The 13,570-nt window shown below is 40.0% G+C and overlaps 1 protein-coding gene across 10 annotated transcripts in view; it reads right to left on the bottom strand.

The window, feature by feature from the left end:
• The window catches only part of MCC (MCC regulator of WNT signaling pathway), a 207,507-nt gene that overhangs the window by 59,537 nt on the left and 134,400 nt on the right, over positions 1–13,570 (bottom strand). For all 10 annotated transcript variants that reach the window (XM_035562606.2, XM_050716463.1, XM_050716464.1 and 7 more), the window contains 2 exons: positions 8,100–8,242; positions 484–620 (listed from right to left, as the gene is read on the bottom strand). In XM_035562606.2, coding sequence (XP_035418499.1) covers positions 484–620; positions 8,100–8,242 — 280 coding nt within the window. The remainder of the gene's footprint in view (positions 1–483; positions 621–8,099; positions 8,243–13,570) is intronic.

The following is a 13,570-nucleotide window of genomic DNA, read 5'->3' on the forward strand; positions in this document are numbered from 1 at the left end:
ACAGCGTGTCCAAAGGAGGACTATGAAGATGGTGAAGGGCCTAGAGGGGAAGACCTATGAGGAGCGGCTGAGGTCCCTCGGTTTGTTCAGCCCAGAGCAGAGCAGGCTGAGGGGAGGCCTCATGGCGGCCTGCAGCTCCCTCACGAGGGGAGCGGAGGGGCAGGCGCTGAGCTCTGCTCTCTGGGGACAGTGACAGGACCCCAGGGAACGGCATGGAGATGGGACAGGGGAGGGTCAGGCTGGGGATTAGAGAAAGATTCCTCACCCAGAGGGTGGGACAGGCTCCCCAGGGCAGTGGTCATGGCACCGAGCCTGCTGGAGTTCAATGAAGCATTCGGACAACGCTGTCAGAAATATGGGTTTGAGTTTTTGCGTGGTGCTGTGTGGAGCCAGGAATTGGACTAGATGATCCTTGTGGGACCCTTCTAACTCAGGATCTTGTATGGTTCTGTGATTCTGTGTCTCTTAAGAAGCATCACTCACCCATGTCTGCAGTGACCATGGTGGACTGATTCTCTGGTACAGAAACAGAATTCTGGTCCATGCTGCGTGAGTCTTCGTTAACTTCATGTTGGCTTTGGCTGAGCTCTGACCGCATCTCTGAATACTCATCTTCCTCCCTGCATGAGAGAGCAAAGGCAGAAATAAAATCCTCTGAGGAGATACGCAACTCCGTGACGCTTATTTTAGACCTGTAAACTGAGCCACAGGATACAATCCCCACAAATTTAATGGCATTTTGTCCAGCCATTAGTGAAAGGTTTATACCTGCAAAGCAGCTTGCACGGTGCTGTACCTGTAACACAGGCTTGTAGAAGCTAACATCTAGTTTCCATTTCTTTACTCCCCTGTTCTTTATTACTCCAGAACACCATACAATGAAACAAGGAGTGGAACTGAGTGCAGGTAAGAACACGTGCAAGGACTCAGACTGCTCTGCCGTAACTTACCAGCTGACCATTTTTAATGAGCACAAGTGGCTTTTTGATCCCAAAGTGGACTGGCAATAACTGATTCTGGTCTCTTCCTCCGTTTGAGGATGCCATCAGCTTATATGCAAAGCAAGCGTATACATGCACATACCTGAATATGTGTACTGAATTCTCATGGGGACAGGTAGGTTCTTATTTTCTCTTCTCAAAAGGAAGAGAACAGATAAGTGAGTACAAAACTGAACTGCTGGAGTTGCTGGAAAACAAAAAGCCTCAATTACCTAGGTTTTAAGTTATTTGTCCAGCTGGTTCTACCAAAATCATTTAGGACACAGAAGACTTTAGCTAAAGCTAATGAGCTTAAAAATTAGGTCTTTTCCCTCCTGTCTCCACATGAAGAGTTCAAAGTGCTTGGAAAGAAGATAAGTAAATGAATAATAGCTTTGCCTGAGAACATTTGTGAACATCTTTTCTTTTGATCCACTTGCTGATTGGACTACAAAAATTCCATAGTGATTGTTTTGACATTAAAGTGTATAGTTTAAACATGAGACAAACACCAGTTTATCCTGGTGCAGAGCCCCTGTGACAAGTAGGCGAAGAGCCACCAATTTGTTACCCTTTAAATCAAATGCAGAGATTTATTCTGCTGCAGTTTGAGCAAAACAGTGGATAAGAAACATAGCATGAGAATAGAACTGTCTGCTATTTCTTTCTGGTTCCAAATCCAAAGAGCTATCTCAGGATCTGCATCTGGGAGGGGCATCTGTTCTGTAAGATTTCTGTGTGTATGCTACATGGTGATGAGTGTTTGATGCAGAAATATTGCAGGATTTCCCCTGGAGGTTTGTCAGGATTTGCCAGGGAGAATAGCAGAGAAGACAGCCCATGAATACATGGAACACTAACAGAAAAAAAGGTCTGCTCTCAAAGTAGCAAAGATGACAATTTATGAATCAGGCCAACTCAAAAAACGCATTTCAGCTTGCTTGCCAAGCAGTTTTTTCTAAGGTACTGAGATGTAATTCTTACAGCAGTGAGTATGCTCTTCTACCTCTTACATTTGCTTCAGTTCAAAAAAAGAAAATCAGACGTTATCAGAAGCACTTATTAAACAAAAATGCAGGTCAGCTGGTTAAAGTTAAGATTTAGATCAAAGAAAGGTCTTTTAGGTACTACGCAATACATGTTTAAGAAAGTGTGAAAACTAAATCATGAATAGCAGGAATTAAAACAGTGTAATGAAGACACATAAGTGTGAGTTAATGTTCCATGAATAAGTTTATTATTAGCCAAAGCAGAGGCCAACGATAACTAGCTTTAGACAAAAACCAATTACCACATACTCAAACAGCTGAATTTTTTTTGATTTGAACATAAGTGAAAGAATGAATTATGTCAGCCTTCTCTACAATTATTCCTACATTTTAAAACCTGAATTACCTCTATAAATAGATAAAAGGCTGTACTGATCATAAAACAATGCCTGCTGTACAAGAACAATAATAATTTCTCACCACTCTCATTTTAGCTCTCATTGCTTAAGACTTCCCGTTTAAAATCCAACATAGCTTTGTCTAGCTAGCCCTAGTGGTGTTTTTTGTTTTTTTTTTTTTCTTCTTTTTTCTTCTTTTTTTTTGTTCCTTTTTTTAATTTTTTTTTTATTTTTCCCAGTTTAAAACACCCTCAGTATCTTGGGGCACTTGAAAAGTATGTCATGTGGCAGGACTCACACCTTTCCAAGGACACAAGTCAGAAGCCAGTTTTTTAATGAATTAATGCCTCTAAGACCTCACCAGCAAGATCAGAAGTCCATCTCTGGTAAACCAACAGCAAGGTCAATTGGTGTCTCCACCACCAGCCTTGCATACTGCTGACTGAGGGCTAAAAATGCACGGGGGAATTTGAGGACAAAGAAGTACCACAAACAGAAATTCTGTGTTTAAAACTGAAGTAGTCAGTAACAGAAGATACTGTTTGAGATTCCCCTTCCTCCAGCACAGGCACTGGAAATACCAGGCTTTTTACAGTTGCTGACTACCCACTGAGCTCCTGCACCACCACCCATAAGAGGTGGAGTTTTCATGGGAACCTTCTTGCTTCTTTCCCTGCTGCCATCAGCTAGGGCCTGGCTGGAATAAGCAGATATTTGTTGTCTGCCTTGAAGGTGCTCCGCTGCTGAAATGCCATGGTGAGCTGGAGACAATTAAGACCAGACCAAGCTGTCCTGAGCACAGAGCAGCCTGGGAACAAAAAAGTGTCCTTTACAGGTACATCTTAACTTACTTCTTTCTCACATTAGGTGAAACCAAGGATCACAACTACTAGACAGCTGTAGAGAAAAACTTGAACAAATATTGAATGTGTGAAAAAGCATATTTTCAGCATCTTTTCACACCACTGCAGAATTCTGCCACAGTCCTGGTACGGTGCACATTCTTGTCACAGCTGCAAACAGTGGACAGTTTCACACTTCAGGTGCCAGCAGGTTTTTTTACAATCATTTTACTGAACAAATATTTTTAAAGCATTTGAAGACCCTCACATAGAAAATACTACAGGTGTATGAGCACTGCAACCCAGAGATTGGCTGCTCCCTGTGTTTACACACTTGAGGTCTGTCTGAACTAGTTCACATGTAAACAAAGAGACACACTTGAGACAATGTGGGAGTCAATCACTCAAGGCAGGTGGGGCTTGGGCTATCATACACACATTGCTATTTCAGCCCGGAGAAGAGAAGGCTCCAGGGAAATCTTACGGCGGCCTCACAATACCTAAAGGGGGCCTACAGGAAAGCTGGGGAGCGACTCTGTGCCAGGGGGTGTAGTGATAGTACAAGGGGTAATGGTTTTAAACTAAAAGAGGGGAGATTTAGATTAGATGTAAGGAGGAAATTCTTCACTCAGAGGGTGGTGAGGCACTGGCACAGGTTGCCCAGAGAAGCTGTGGATGCCCCATCCCTGGAGGTGTTCAAGGCCAGGCTGGATGGGGCTTTGGGCAGCCTGGTCTGGTGGGAGTCGTCCCTGCCCATGGCAGGGGGTTGGAACTGGGTGGTCTTTAAGCTCCCTTCAAACCCAAACCATGCTACAATCCTGTGGTTCTATGATTCAATTTGAATTGAGTCTCAGTAGCTTCCACCTAGCACATTTCAGAAGCAAGAATTACACCTCTAGGTCATTGTATAGACATGACTGAGTGCCTTGTGCTATTTCCTGTGACGCTGTAGACCACTCATTCTCCTTCCTCATTAACTCCATGAGAAACTACTTTCTGAATATGTTTTATTTCGGATTAAAAGCTATAGCCTGTAGGAATGGTTTTCCAGCAATGGGTTACAAACTTCTTAAAGATTGTTTCAAATAACCTTTAGCAGGCACCAATAAACCAAGCAGTATTTGTCTGTTTCATACAGACTATTATGTTTAAGAGTTGCACAGATGAATCCAAACAGTCACTAGCTTAGAACTAAAAGCAATTTGATCTCTGCACTTTCTTCTTTTTTCTGACCTTCAAGGTGACACCTAAGGAAGACTGTCAGTCATAGGCCAACATTAGTTCTGCATAACTGGATTACAGATGGTTTTCCCAGACAAATTCAGGATTAAGGAAAAAAGAGATGAGTTTGAATAAATATAAGGCAATACTCAAAACTTGTGAAGTCAGGAAATATTCACCTTTAATGCAGACTTAATTCCATATTAGTACACTACTGCATAATTTGTAAATCCTTTCCTTGCTTCAGAGTTATCAGGATGTATCCTTTATATCCCAACATTTAAAATATCACTCTGAAACTGGAAAGACTCATTTGATTGGCTTTGCTATCTTGTAAGTTGTAGACACTTTGAGAGAAAAAGGAAGTAAGCATACACCTTGTTAAAGGACAGAAAAACGATGAATGTAAAAACATTCTCGTACAAACTGAAACAGCAGAAGTAGGGGTAACACGGCTACGTGAACCCAGCTGACCTCTAACAGAAGTTCCAACCTAGTACCACTCAGTGAAAGACACTGACCTTTAAAGAAGCTGACTAAACATGCTTGGCACCTTCCCTGCACAAACTCTTCCATGCAGCAGTCTTGATCTGAGTCCTACCAAAGCCTGTGACTTAAGATTGAAAACAATCTTAAACAATATACTAGCCACATCCTCCTACTCTCTTCCTAATAATGTAGACAAGAACAGTGAGACACTGTCACCCAGTTATAATTTTCCAAGAACAAACAGAGCCAAGGTCTAGGTCTCTGGACTGCTCAAACAAAGAAGCATGCTCATGCCAGTTGACCACTTCTTTACAGTTCTTTTGCACCCAGCTTCTTGAGCAGATTGGGTAAATTCTGCAGTGTCAGATATTGGGAACCAGGCAAGCAAGAGGTTTTTCTACACGCACAGTAAGTATAGTCACCTCTCTTTTAGCTTTAATATGAAATCAGTTACAGCTGTGAAACAACTTTTACTTTATTTTTTTTTTTTAAATGAGGCTGGGCTTCCAAGACAGCTGAGCTGCCCAGAGCAGCAGCAGGGAGACGAGACAACTGCAGATGAATGTTGGCTTGCTCCCACAACCACGGTGACCTCATTTTTGTTAGGAATGCTGGAAGAATGTAGTGCAAAAGCAGCAACTAGTTTAATGTGACCACACACATGGAACGCACTGTTCCAAAAAATGGCTAACAAACCTAGGTTATTGTCACTAAGATCAGCACATCAAATACACCTGGGAAGATGCACAGGCACCTTAAGCTTTTAAACCATGTGAGCAAGAGCCATCAAACTACAAACTAAGTGAAACGCCCAGACATTGAAAGGGGAAAAAAATGAGGGGGGCTAACCATTTTATACAGCATGACAGCAGTCCTGAGGCTGTTGTAATACCTCGTTCACACTTAAAACACTCCTTCCTGTTTATCTTCTACCTACTTTCTGAGAGTATTATTCACATTCAGAACAGCAATTACAAATTTATAAATACCAGAGCTTCAGGAGGATAGTTGAATACTCTCCATGAAACTCTGCTATCTTCTAATCAGTTCCAGAATACTTTTGTTTATTGAAAAGAACCATTAAGAATGTCATGAAGCAGCAGTACACCAAGCTACATGTTAGTTTATATTTGCATCCTAAAAACAATACAGGGAAATACTGAACAATCTCTGTGTTAGCATGGGAGAGACATTTATCTGCATTGTTCTGCAGCTAAGGTTAACTCAGGAAACTGCTTTTAGAAACCCTAAATCTTGTGATATCACAACCAAAACCTCCTCTCAGTTGTACCTGCAGGTGTCCTAGCGTCATATGAAGATCTCAGAACTAAAATCCCTCCTGCATTCTGATTTAGCAAGAGAGTGTAAGTGCCAAGGCCCAGGAACAGCCGTGTTGTTCCAGCTCTGGGGCTCACACTACCGAGGGCCAAGGGTGGAGCGCTGTGAGTCACACCTGTCCCAGCAGCGACGGCAATTACACCACCCTTGCTCTGTGGGATGGAACAGCTTCTAAAGGGTGATGCAAGGAAGATCCCACGGTGAATTTACAGAAAGTCACAGCAGGAAGTGTTAGTTTTACTCCTTTCAGCTGTTGTTACAAACTGTATGACGTCTCTCCAACTCTACCTCTGCTTGCCATTTTAGGAGAAATATTCCTCCTCTGTTCCCCAAACACTAAGCTACTGGCCAGCCAAGGAAAACAAGGCACTCCAATCTTTAAAATTAATAAAAAACACTAACTTCATAAATACATTTATTCTTGCTAGTAAAACAAGAAAAAAAAAGTCAAAACAGGTGGCCTCCTAGTTGTCTGAACAAAAGAGCTTTCATATGGTGAGGCCAAACAGGTGGGGCATGACAGTGCTTTGATATTTGCTGCAGCAGTATTTTTCTGATGCCTTCAAATGTCTGCTCCCCAGAGGGGCAGCAACTGCACTTCTCAGGAGAAGCAGCCTGCACTTTGTATCAAACACAGTTCCTACGCTTCACTTCCCTGTGCATGCCATAGCTCCCTTGTTTATGCCACTGATAAACACTCACAGTATCCACCCAATCCTAATACTTTGCAATCGATATCTAATTTGGCATTTAGCTTACCACAGAGACTCTAATCAAAAAACTCTTACGGCTTCTATGTATGATTTTTCTTAATTCTTACAGAGTTTTTCCTGCTATTCAAGAAAAAAAAAAAAGGCCAATTCAGCTCTCATACTTCTCAGATTTCATTTTTCAGTCAGCCTTTGAAATTGGTAAAGTTTTATCAGAGAGGAAGATGAAGCGGGCAGCCAGTCTCATGCTAAAAAGCAAATGCGAAACAAGATGAATGGAAATTTTGCATGCAGAGTTATCAAGTGTGTATGAACAAGGGAGTCACTGGGATTTTTTTTCAGAGACGTACCATCAGTTTAGAAAATCATGTAAGCTTTACCTAAAAGGTGCCAACTGTTATTGGATGTTCTCTAGAAAATCCATAGATTCTAGTGGTATACCTGCATCCCCCCGTAAGCTCATCTTTTAACAAGCTCCTTCATTCTTTTAGTCCAAGCAAGGAAAAATAACCGTTCTCCTGTAGTCAAATGTAAGATTTATTTTAAAACAGTAACAAGTAATGACCAAGCTTTGCTGCTTGAAGAACAGCCAACAGTATGATCTGTAGGAGTCGGACTCGATGATCCTCGCGGGTCCCTTCCATCTTGAGATATTCTATGATTCTATGATCATTCTGTGTTTTGTCACAACTACTAGTACAGGTAAATACAAAACTACTGCATTCCATTTGAGACATACGTCTCATCACAAGTGATTTGGCTTATGTTATCTATAGGATGCCACAGAAGGAAGTCGAAAGCTGAGCTGCAGATTGGTTGGCTACATCTTGCTTTATCCACTTAATCTTGTCTCTTGGTATATACGTTTAGCGGAATGAATATTTAGATGGCACAGTGCAGTTCTTTGCAGTGCTCATTAGGCTGAGCAGAGCGTGACTTTGCCAGTGAGAATGCAGCGCTTTTGAGCCTTGGATGATACTCTACACACCTTAATTATGGGCAGCCATTTAGCACCAGTCGTAACATGCTGAGATACCTCAAAGTCATGATCAACTTATATTTACAGCGTAATTCACACTATGCTTTCCATCATTCTTGCACGTGGTCCAGAGTTTCCAGGGACTTTCCCTACCTTATTGTTGTTCCCTGCAGTCGATCAATCTTCTTATTTAATTCAGCAATGATACTGTGCAGCTCTGTGATTCGCTCCTCATAGCGTAGCGTTGTTCGCTCCTGCACATCTTCGTGCTCTCTCATTAGGTGGGATTGTTCACACTAAAGCAGAGAAGCAGAAAACAGAAAGGGTCTTAGGACTAGCTGCATAGAGATCAAATGTAAGGCAGAAGTGCACAGCATTATGGGTCGTCTTACCCATCAAAACAAAACCGCATAGCAAGAAAAAAGGACAGAAGCAAAATATTGACAAGTACATAAAGGTATGTAATTAGCAAATTTTTAGGAAATGGAAAACTATGCAGTGTACTTTTATTATTATTTTCTTCTAAACATATCGAACAGTTGCCCTTCTAGCTTGAACAAAACCCATCGTTTTTAACTCAAAACAGCTACCAATATATCAGCTTTGAATCCATGCGATTCATGATGCATCAAGAAACCTCAGAAGCCTTCCCAACACTGAATATGTGAATTAGAAAAAATCCTAAAGCAGAAACCACATTATTACAAAGAAGAGCAACCACACTTCAAGGTTATGACTTCTCCCGTACGAATATTTGTTTTTATTACCCTTTAAGGTACCTTTGCACATTTTCCTTATTAAAATCTCCTATAATAAAATGCTTATTATAAACAATTAAGTGGCTGTACTTCTGGTTGTTTTTTTAAAAATGTATCATGAAATACTACATTTTCGTTCCAACTGAGTATTATTTCCAGCCTCTCTGGTTTACTCTTCTTGCCAGCAGACACTCTACTGCAATTACAGCCTCTCAGTAATGCATGTTGATTGAAGTTATGCTTTGTAGTGGCTGGAAAGAGCAATACTTCTAACCTTTTGCTTCTGACCCCCTGCAGGAAACAGCACAATGGTATGTACTGTGCTGCAAACAAGAGAAAAACTCACAAACAGATAGTATAAAAAACATATTTGTTAATTGAAGAGCTGAAATAGATGGTCCTAAAAGCAATTCTAAAGGCTACAATTCATAGTAGTGTATGAGGACCTCTAACATCATTGCACCAAAACTTATTTTTTCAAATCAAACTTCAATAACATTTTTCTTTACAGTCATTAATAACTTTCTTTCAATATTTTTTAACTTTCAGAAATATGCACATTGCAAGGTTGTAGTTCCAGACATTAGAGCCCTTCCACAGACTACAAGAAAATGTTAGTTTCTTTGTGAATCTTGAATCAAAAGCAATTTCATCAAGACAGAGTACGTCTGCCTTCACACTGAAGAGGAAAGCAAGGGTTAAATTTTAGAAGACTGGTAATGTTCACTAGGCTTTTAAGACTTCATGTTGACAACTGACATGTATATCATTGTAACTCTTATTGTAGGATCATTCAAGAATTTATTTCTCAGGTTTCCATATTGTAACACTGTATCTGGCTGAATTACTAAAACTGCTTTCAAAGTGCAACAGTAACAGAGAAAATGTTTAACCAAAAATTATAACTTTTAAGTACAATAGTTGCTTGTTTTTCCTTTCTAAATCTACATTTCATGATAAATGCTGAGGTCCACAAACACTAGTTAAGCATTTTCCAGAACACTGAATCAGTTTTTTTCTTTTAAACCAAAGGATGTTTTCGATGGAGTGTGTAATAATTATTTTCAGCAATAAATAAAATGCTTATCACAACAATTTTTATCTTTTTAAGCTCTGCACTGAAAAGTAGAATTTGTTTATCTTGACTGAAGATATATGGACTCCCGCTAATGGACCTCAGCCACATTACCAGACTTGCTTTCTGTTTTTTCCAGCCATTTCACAGTCACCATTTTTCAGAATAACAGTAATTTAGTGACATGACATACATTGTGAACAACCAGCAGTCTGGCAATATAAAGACAGCAGTTTCAGATCTGATTTTTTTAAAAGGCCTCTTGGATTATCTTGGGCAAAAGTAACTTGAAAAGGCAGAAAGAAACCTCAGGGGGAGATAGGACATGATGCTAAGAAGGACCACCGTGTCTTGGAGGAGGGTACAGGGTCACATATAATAGATTGTGGTCAGTCATGACAAGTCTCAACTGAGAATGGGTTTCCATCCACATAATGGAAATACAATTCAGTATGAATCCCAAAATGCAGCAATGCAAAATTCTTATGGTTATACAGTATTGCTCCTTATTATTGCACATTTATCACAAGGCTTGAAAGGGAAAAGAAACAAATGCATCTCTTGGTATCAATTACTAAAGTTTTTTTTTTCTTTCTTTCTTTTCTTTTTTTTTCCTGTGATACTCAGCCTGTTCATCACTCTTTAGTTTCTGTGTCTTCCGAGTATCAGAACAATGATCTCACACCAGTTCCTATTTCTTTTAGATTATGATTTATTTGCATATGTCAATCACAAACTTCTAAAAACAAATACCTTACACCCTTTTCCTCATCCCTCTTCCAGCCTCATACTTAAGTTCTGACCAAAACATTAAGGGCTCTAATTCTCTGAGAACACAAATACAGGGATAATCCGCTAAGAGGCTGCAAAAGATGAGTGATAGCTGAGGTCAGGAGAAAAGTTTCCAGCACAGTTTTCTATGTAAGTGATCTTTGGCTGGTTTTTGGTACGGACAAAAAAGGTTATTTCAATTATGGAATAAATTAACGATGCCTGGAAAGACCTTTGTCTGACCTCCATGCTGGGAAACAACCACAAAAGCAGAAGAGTATGCGAGAAAAGGGTGACAAGACAAAATATTTAAATCCAAGGATATTGTTGCAACACGATGCTACTGCCCACTAATGTACACAAATTTCAAACCCAAGACACAGTGCAGACCTTTGTGTTAAATTCGACCTGCTCAGTCAGAGGACAAAACAAAAAAAAAAAAAAGAAAAAAAAAAAAAGGAAAAGAAGCATCAGCAGTGGTGCTAGGCTAACAGATTCCTGAGTGCCTCCGGCCCTGCACAGACACAAACACTGGCTACGGCATTATTCAGGAAGAATGCAAGTCATCACCTGAATTAGCCACAATGACAAACCTGTCTAACGGGCTCACAGGAACTAAAAATCTTTACTCAAGTAATACAGCATTTTAATTTAAGAGGAGTGGCAGATATTAAAGTGGCAATCAATTCATCTAATTTAAAGTATAAACACACGTCCACTGTGCCAAAGCCTCAATCATGAATACATACATGGTCAGAATTAATTATTTTGTGGTTTATTCAGTGTATACTTAAGGTGGAAAAAGAACACAAGAAAACAGGGCTAATCTGCATGCGATGAAGACATCACACAACAGAATCAGTTTTTTGAGGAACTGTTTTTTTTCCCATGAAGTGTGCATGCCTACAGAATGTTAGTTTTATTCGCATACTGAAGTTCTGCTGTCCATCCTATATTGTGAGTAACTGGAAGAATGGCAAGAAATTACAATTGCAGTCATGGAACCCACAGCTCCTCTGACAAAGGATCCAGAATGTTGCAGCAGAGTATTTCTTACTCTGTGTCTAGAGCTCTTATGAAACTCTGAAATTACTAGGAATGAGTGAAGAGAACAGAATTACCTTGTGAAAGAAGATGAAAGGATAAGTGAGGTGTAGTAAGTGAATTGTTTGTTGTTGCTGTATTTACTGAAACTGTCAGTGTGTTTCTCAATTCCATACGTCTACCATAAAACTGTAGAGCTGTTACAGATCAACTGCGGTAGGTAACGAGGCACCAAATAATCACGGTGGGACAGGGAAGGAGAAAAGGAAGAGCAAAAGGAAGAAAACTTGTGGATTAAGATACAAATTGCTCAGTAAGTGAAGGTGAAGTGGACTATTAAATGTGATGCAGCCTCTTGCTCAGGAAGTTCACACATTGTTGATGGTGGAAAGGTAGGGAGGGACATACAAAGAACAGCAACTCTACATGTATTTCTTGCGCTCTCCCTTCAGACAGCTACTATTTATCACTATCAGAGCCAGGACACCAGGACAGACAGCACTAGCAGAAAGCACTGCTTTTATTCTCATAACCACAGAAAGATTTGGGAAGACGACATTAGCTGTGGTTGACCACCACTTTACAGCAAATTTCATCCAAAAGATCAGTCTGGTACCAAACTGTACACCAATACAAATACAGATGCAAGGAGGTCTGATGTCTTGTGGAAATAATACAAGGGTGTAGACAAATACTCTAGCAGGGTCTCTACAGACTGCAGTTTTGGAAATGAGCTCTACCATACATATAACATATAACATATGCATAACATATACAACACATAACATATACATATACATACATATACATATACGAACCATTAATCAGTTACATCCTTTATAAAAATTTTAAGCACAAGCTATCCAACTATCTTTCTTAACCCTTTCTCATCTCTGTTACATGAATTGTGGCTCCCCAAATCACCTCCCTTCTGCAAATCATTAATCGTTCTTCCAAAGCATTTCATATGCCTCATGAAACGATGGGAAAGATGTTACCAAAAATGTGGTTCAGGAACCATTTGTATCACTTACCATGCATTTAGCATGCCAGCTGAAATAAAATGCTCTGCCTTCATAAGTATAGCCCAGGTGCAGAAGTGAGATTTTAATGCTAGCACAGCTAGCTCCTGAAAACAGTTATGCAGAACCTCAAACACTTCTTACCTAATTTATGCCTTCTGAACCTCTAATTCATATCAGTGAGGAAGAAATGCATCAGCCAGAGGTTATAGGGGATAAAATGACACATATAATATGATATGGATATGGAGAAATCTCTGTGGATTAGGAGGATAAGAGCAAAAAAAAAAAAAAGGTTATGTAAAGCATCTACTTGAAAAAGTGATGCAGTTAGAAAAAGAAGAAAAGGTAAGGTGGGCCATCAGAGTCTCTCAGCACTTACACATAGCCAACTTATTGAATATATAAGCTGCCCTTGATGAATGACTTTAAAGACTATTTAAACAACCGCTTAAAATGACTATGTAAAAAATGAACATTTCAAACTTTGCCACGCTTCAATTTTTTTTAAAGCCCTCAAGTGGGTAGAAGTGAAATGCCAAAACATTTAAAACTATATAAAAATTATTTAAAAGTGTTTTTTTTCCAAAACACAACTGTGACAAAGTCTGTCAGCAGCCACAAATGTAGCATTACAGAGCACCTTTTAGACATTCCAGATGTCCTTGTCATTTCTGTAGCCAACAGATAATCACCACCGTACAACCAGTGAGCTCAGTCATCCATTCCCCTTAAACTTCTCTGTTCCCATCAGCATTCCTCTTCAGCCCCACTCCCACAGCTTTACAGTTTTCCTTTTAGGTGAGCACACAGAGGTATTTATTTCATCATGGAGAAAGGTGCAGCAGAAGCACAGTAGACTTCTGAAAGGCCAGATATTCTGATTTAATGATATCCACAGTTCAGGTGGCAGTCATCCCTATTGCTTTGTTTACAACCACACAGCCCAAGATG

The sequence above is a fragment of the Cygnus atratus genome, chromosome Z (genome assembly GCF_013377495.2).
Source record: "Cygnus atratus isolate AKBS03 ecotype Queensland, Australia chromosome Z, CAtr_DNAZoo_HiC_assembly, whole genome shotgun sequence".
Classification (NCBI taxonomy): domain Eukaryota; kingdom Metazoa; phylum Chordata; class Aves; order Anseriformes; family Anatidae; genus Cygnus; species Cygnus atratus.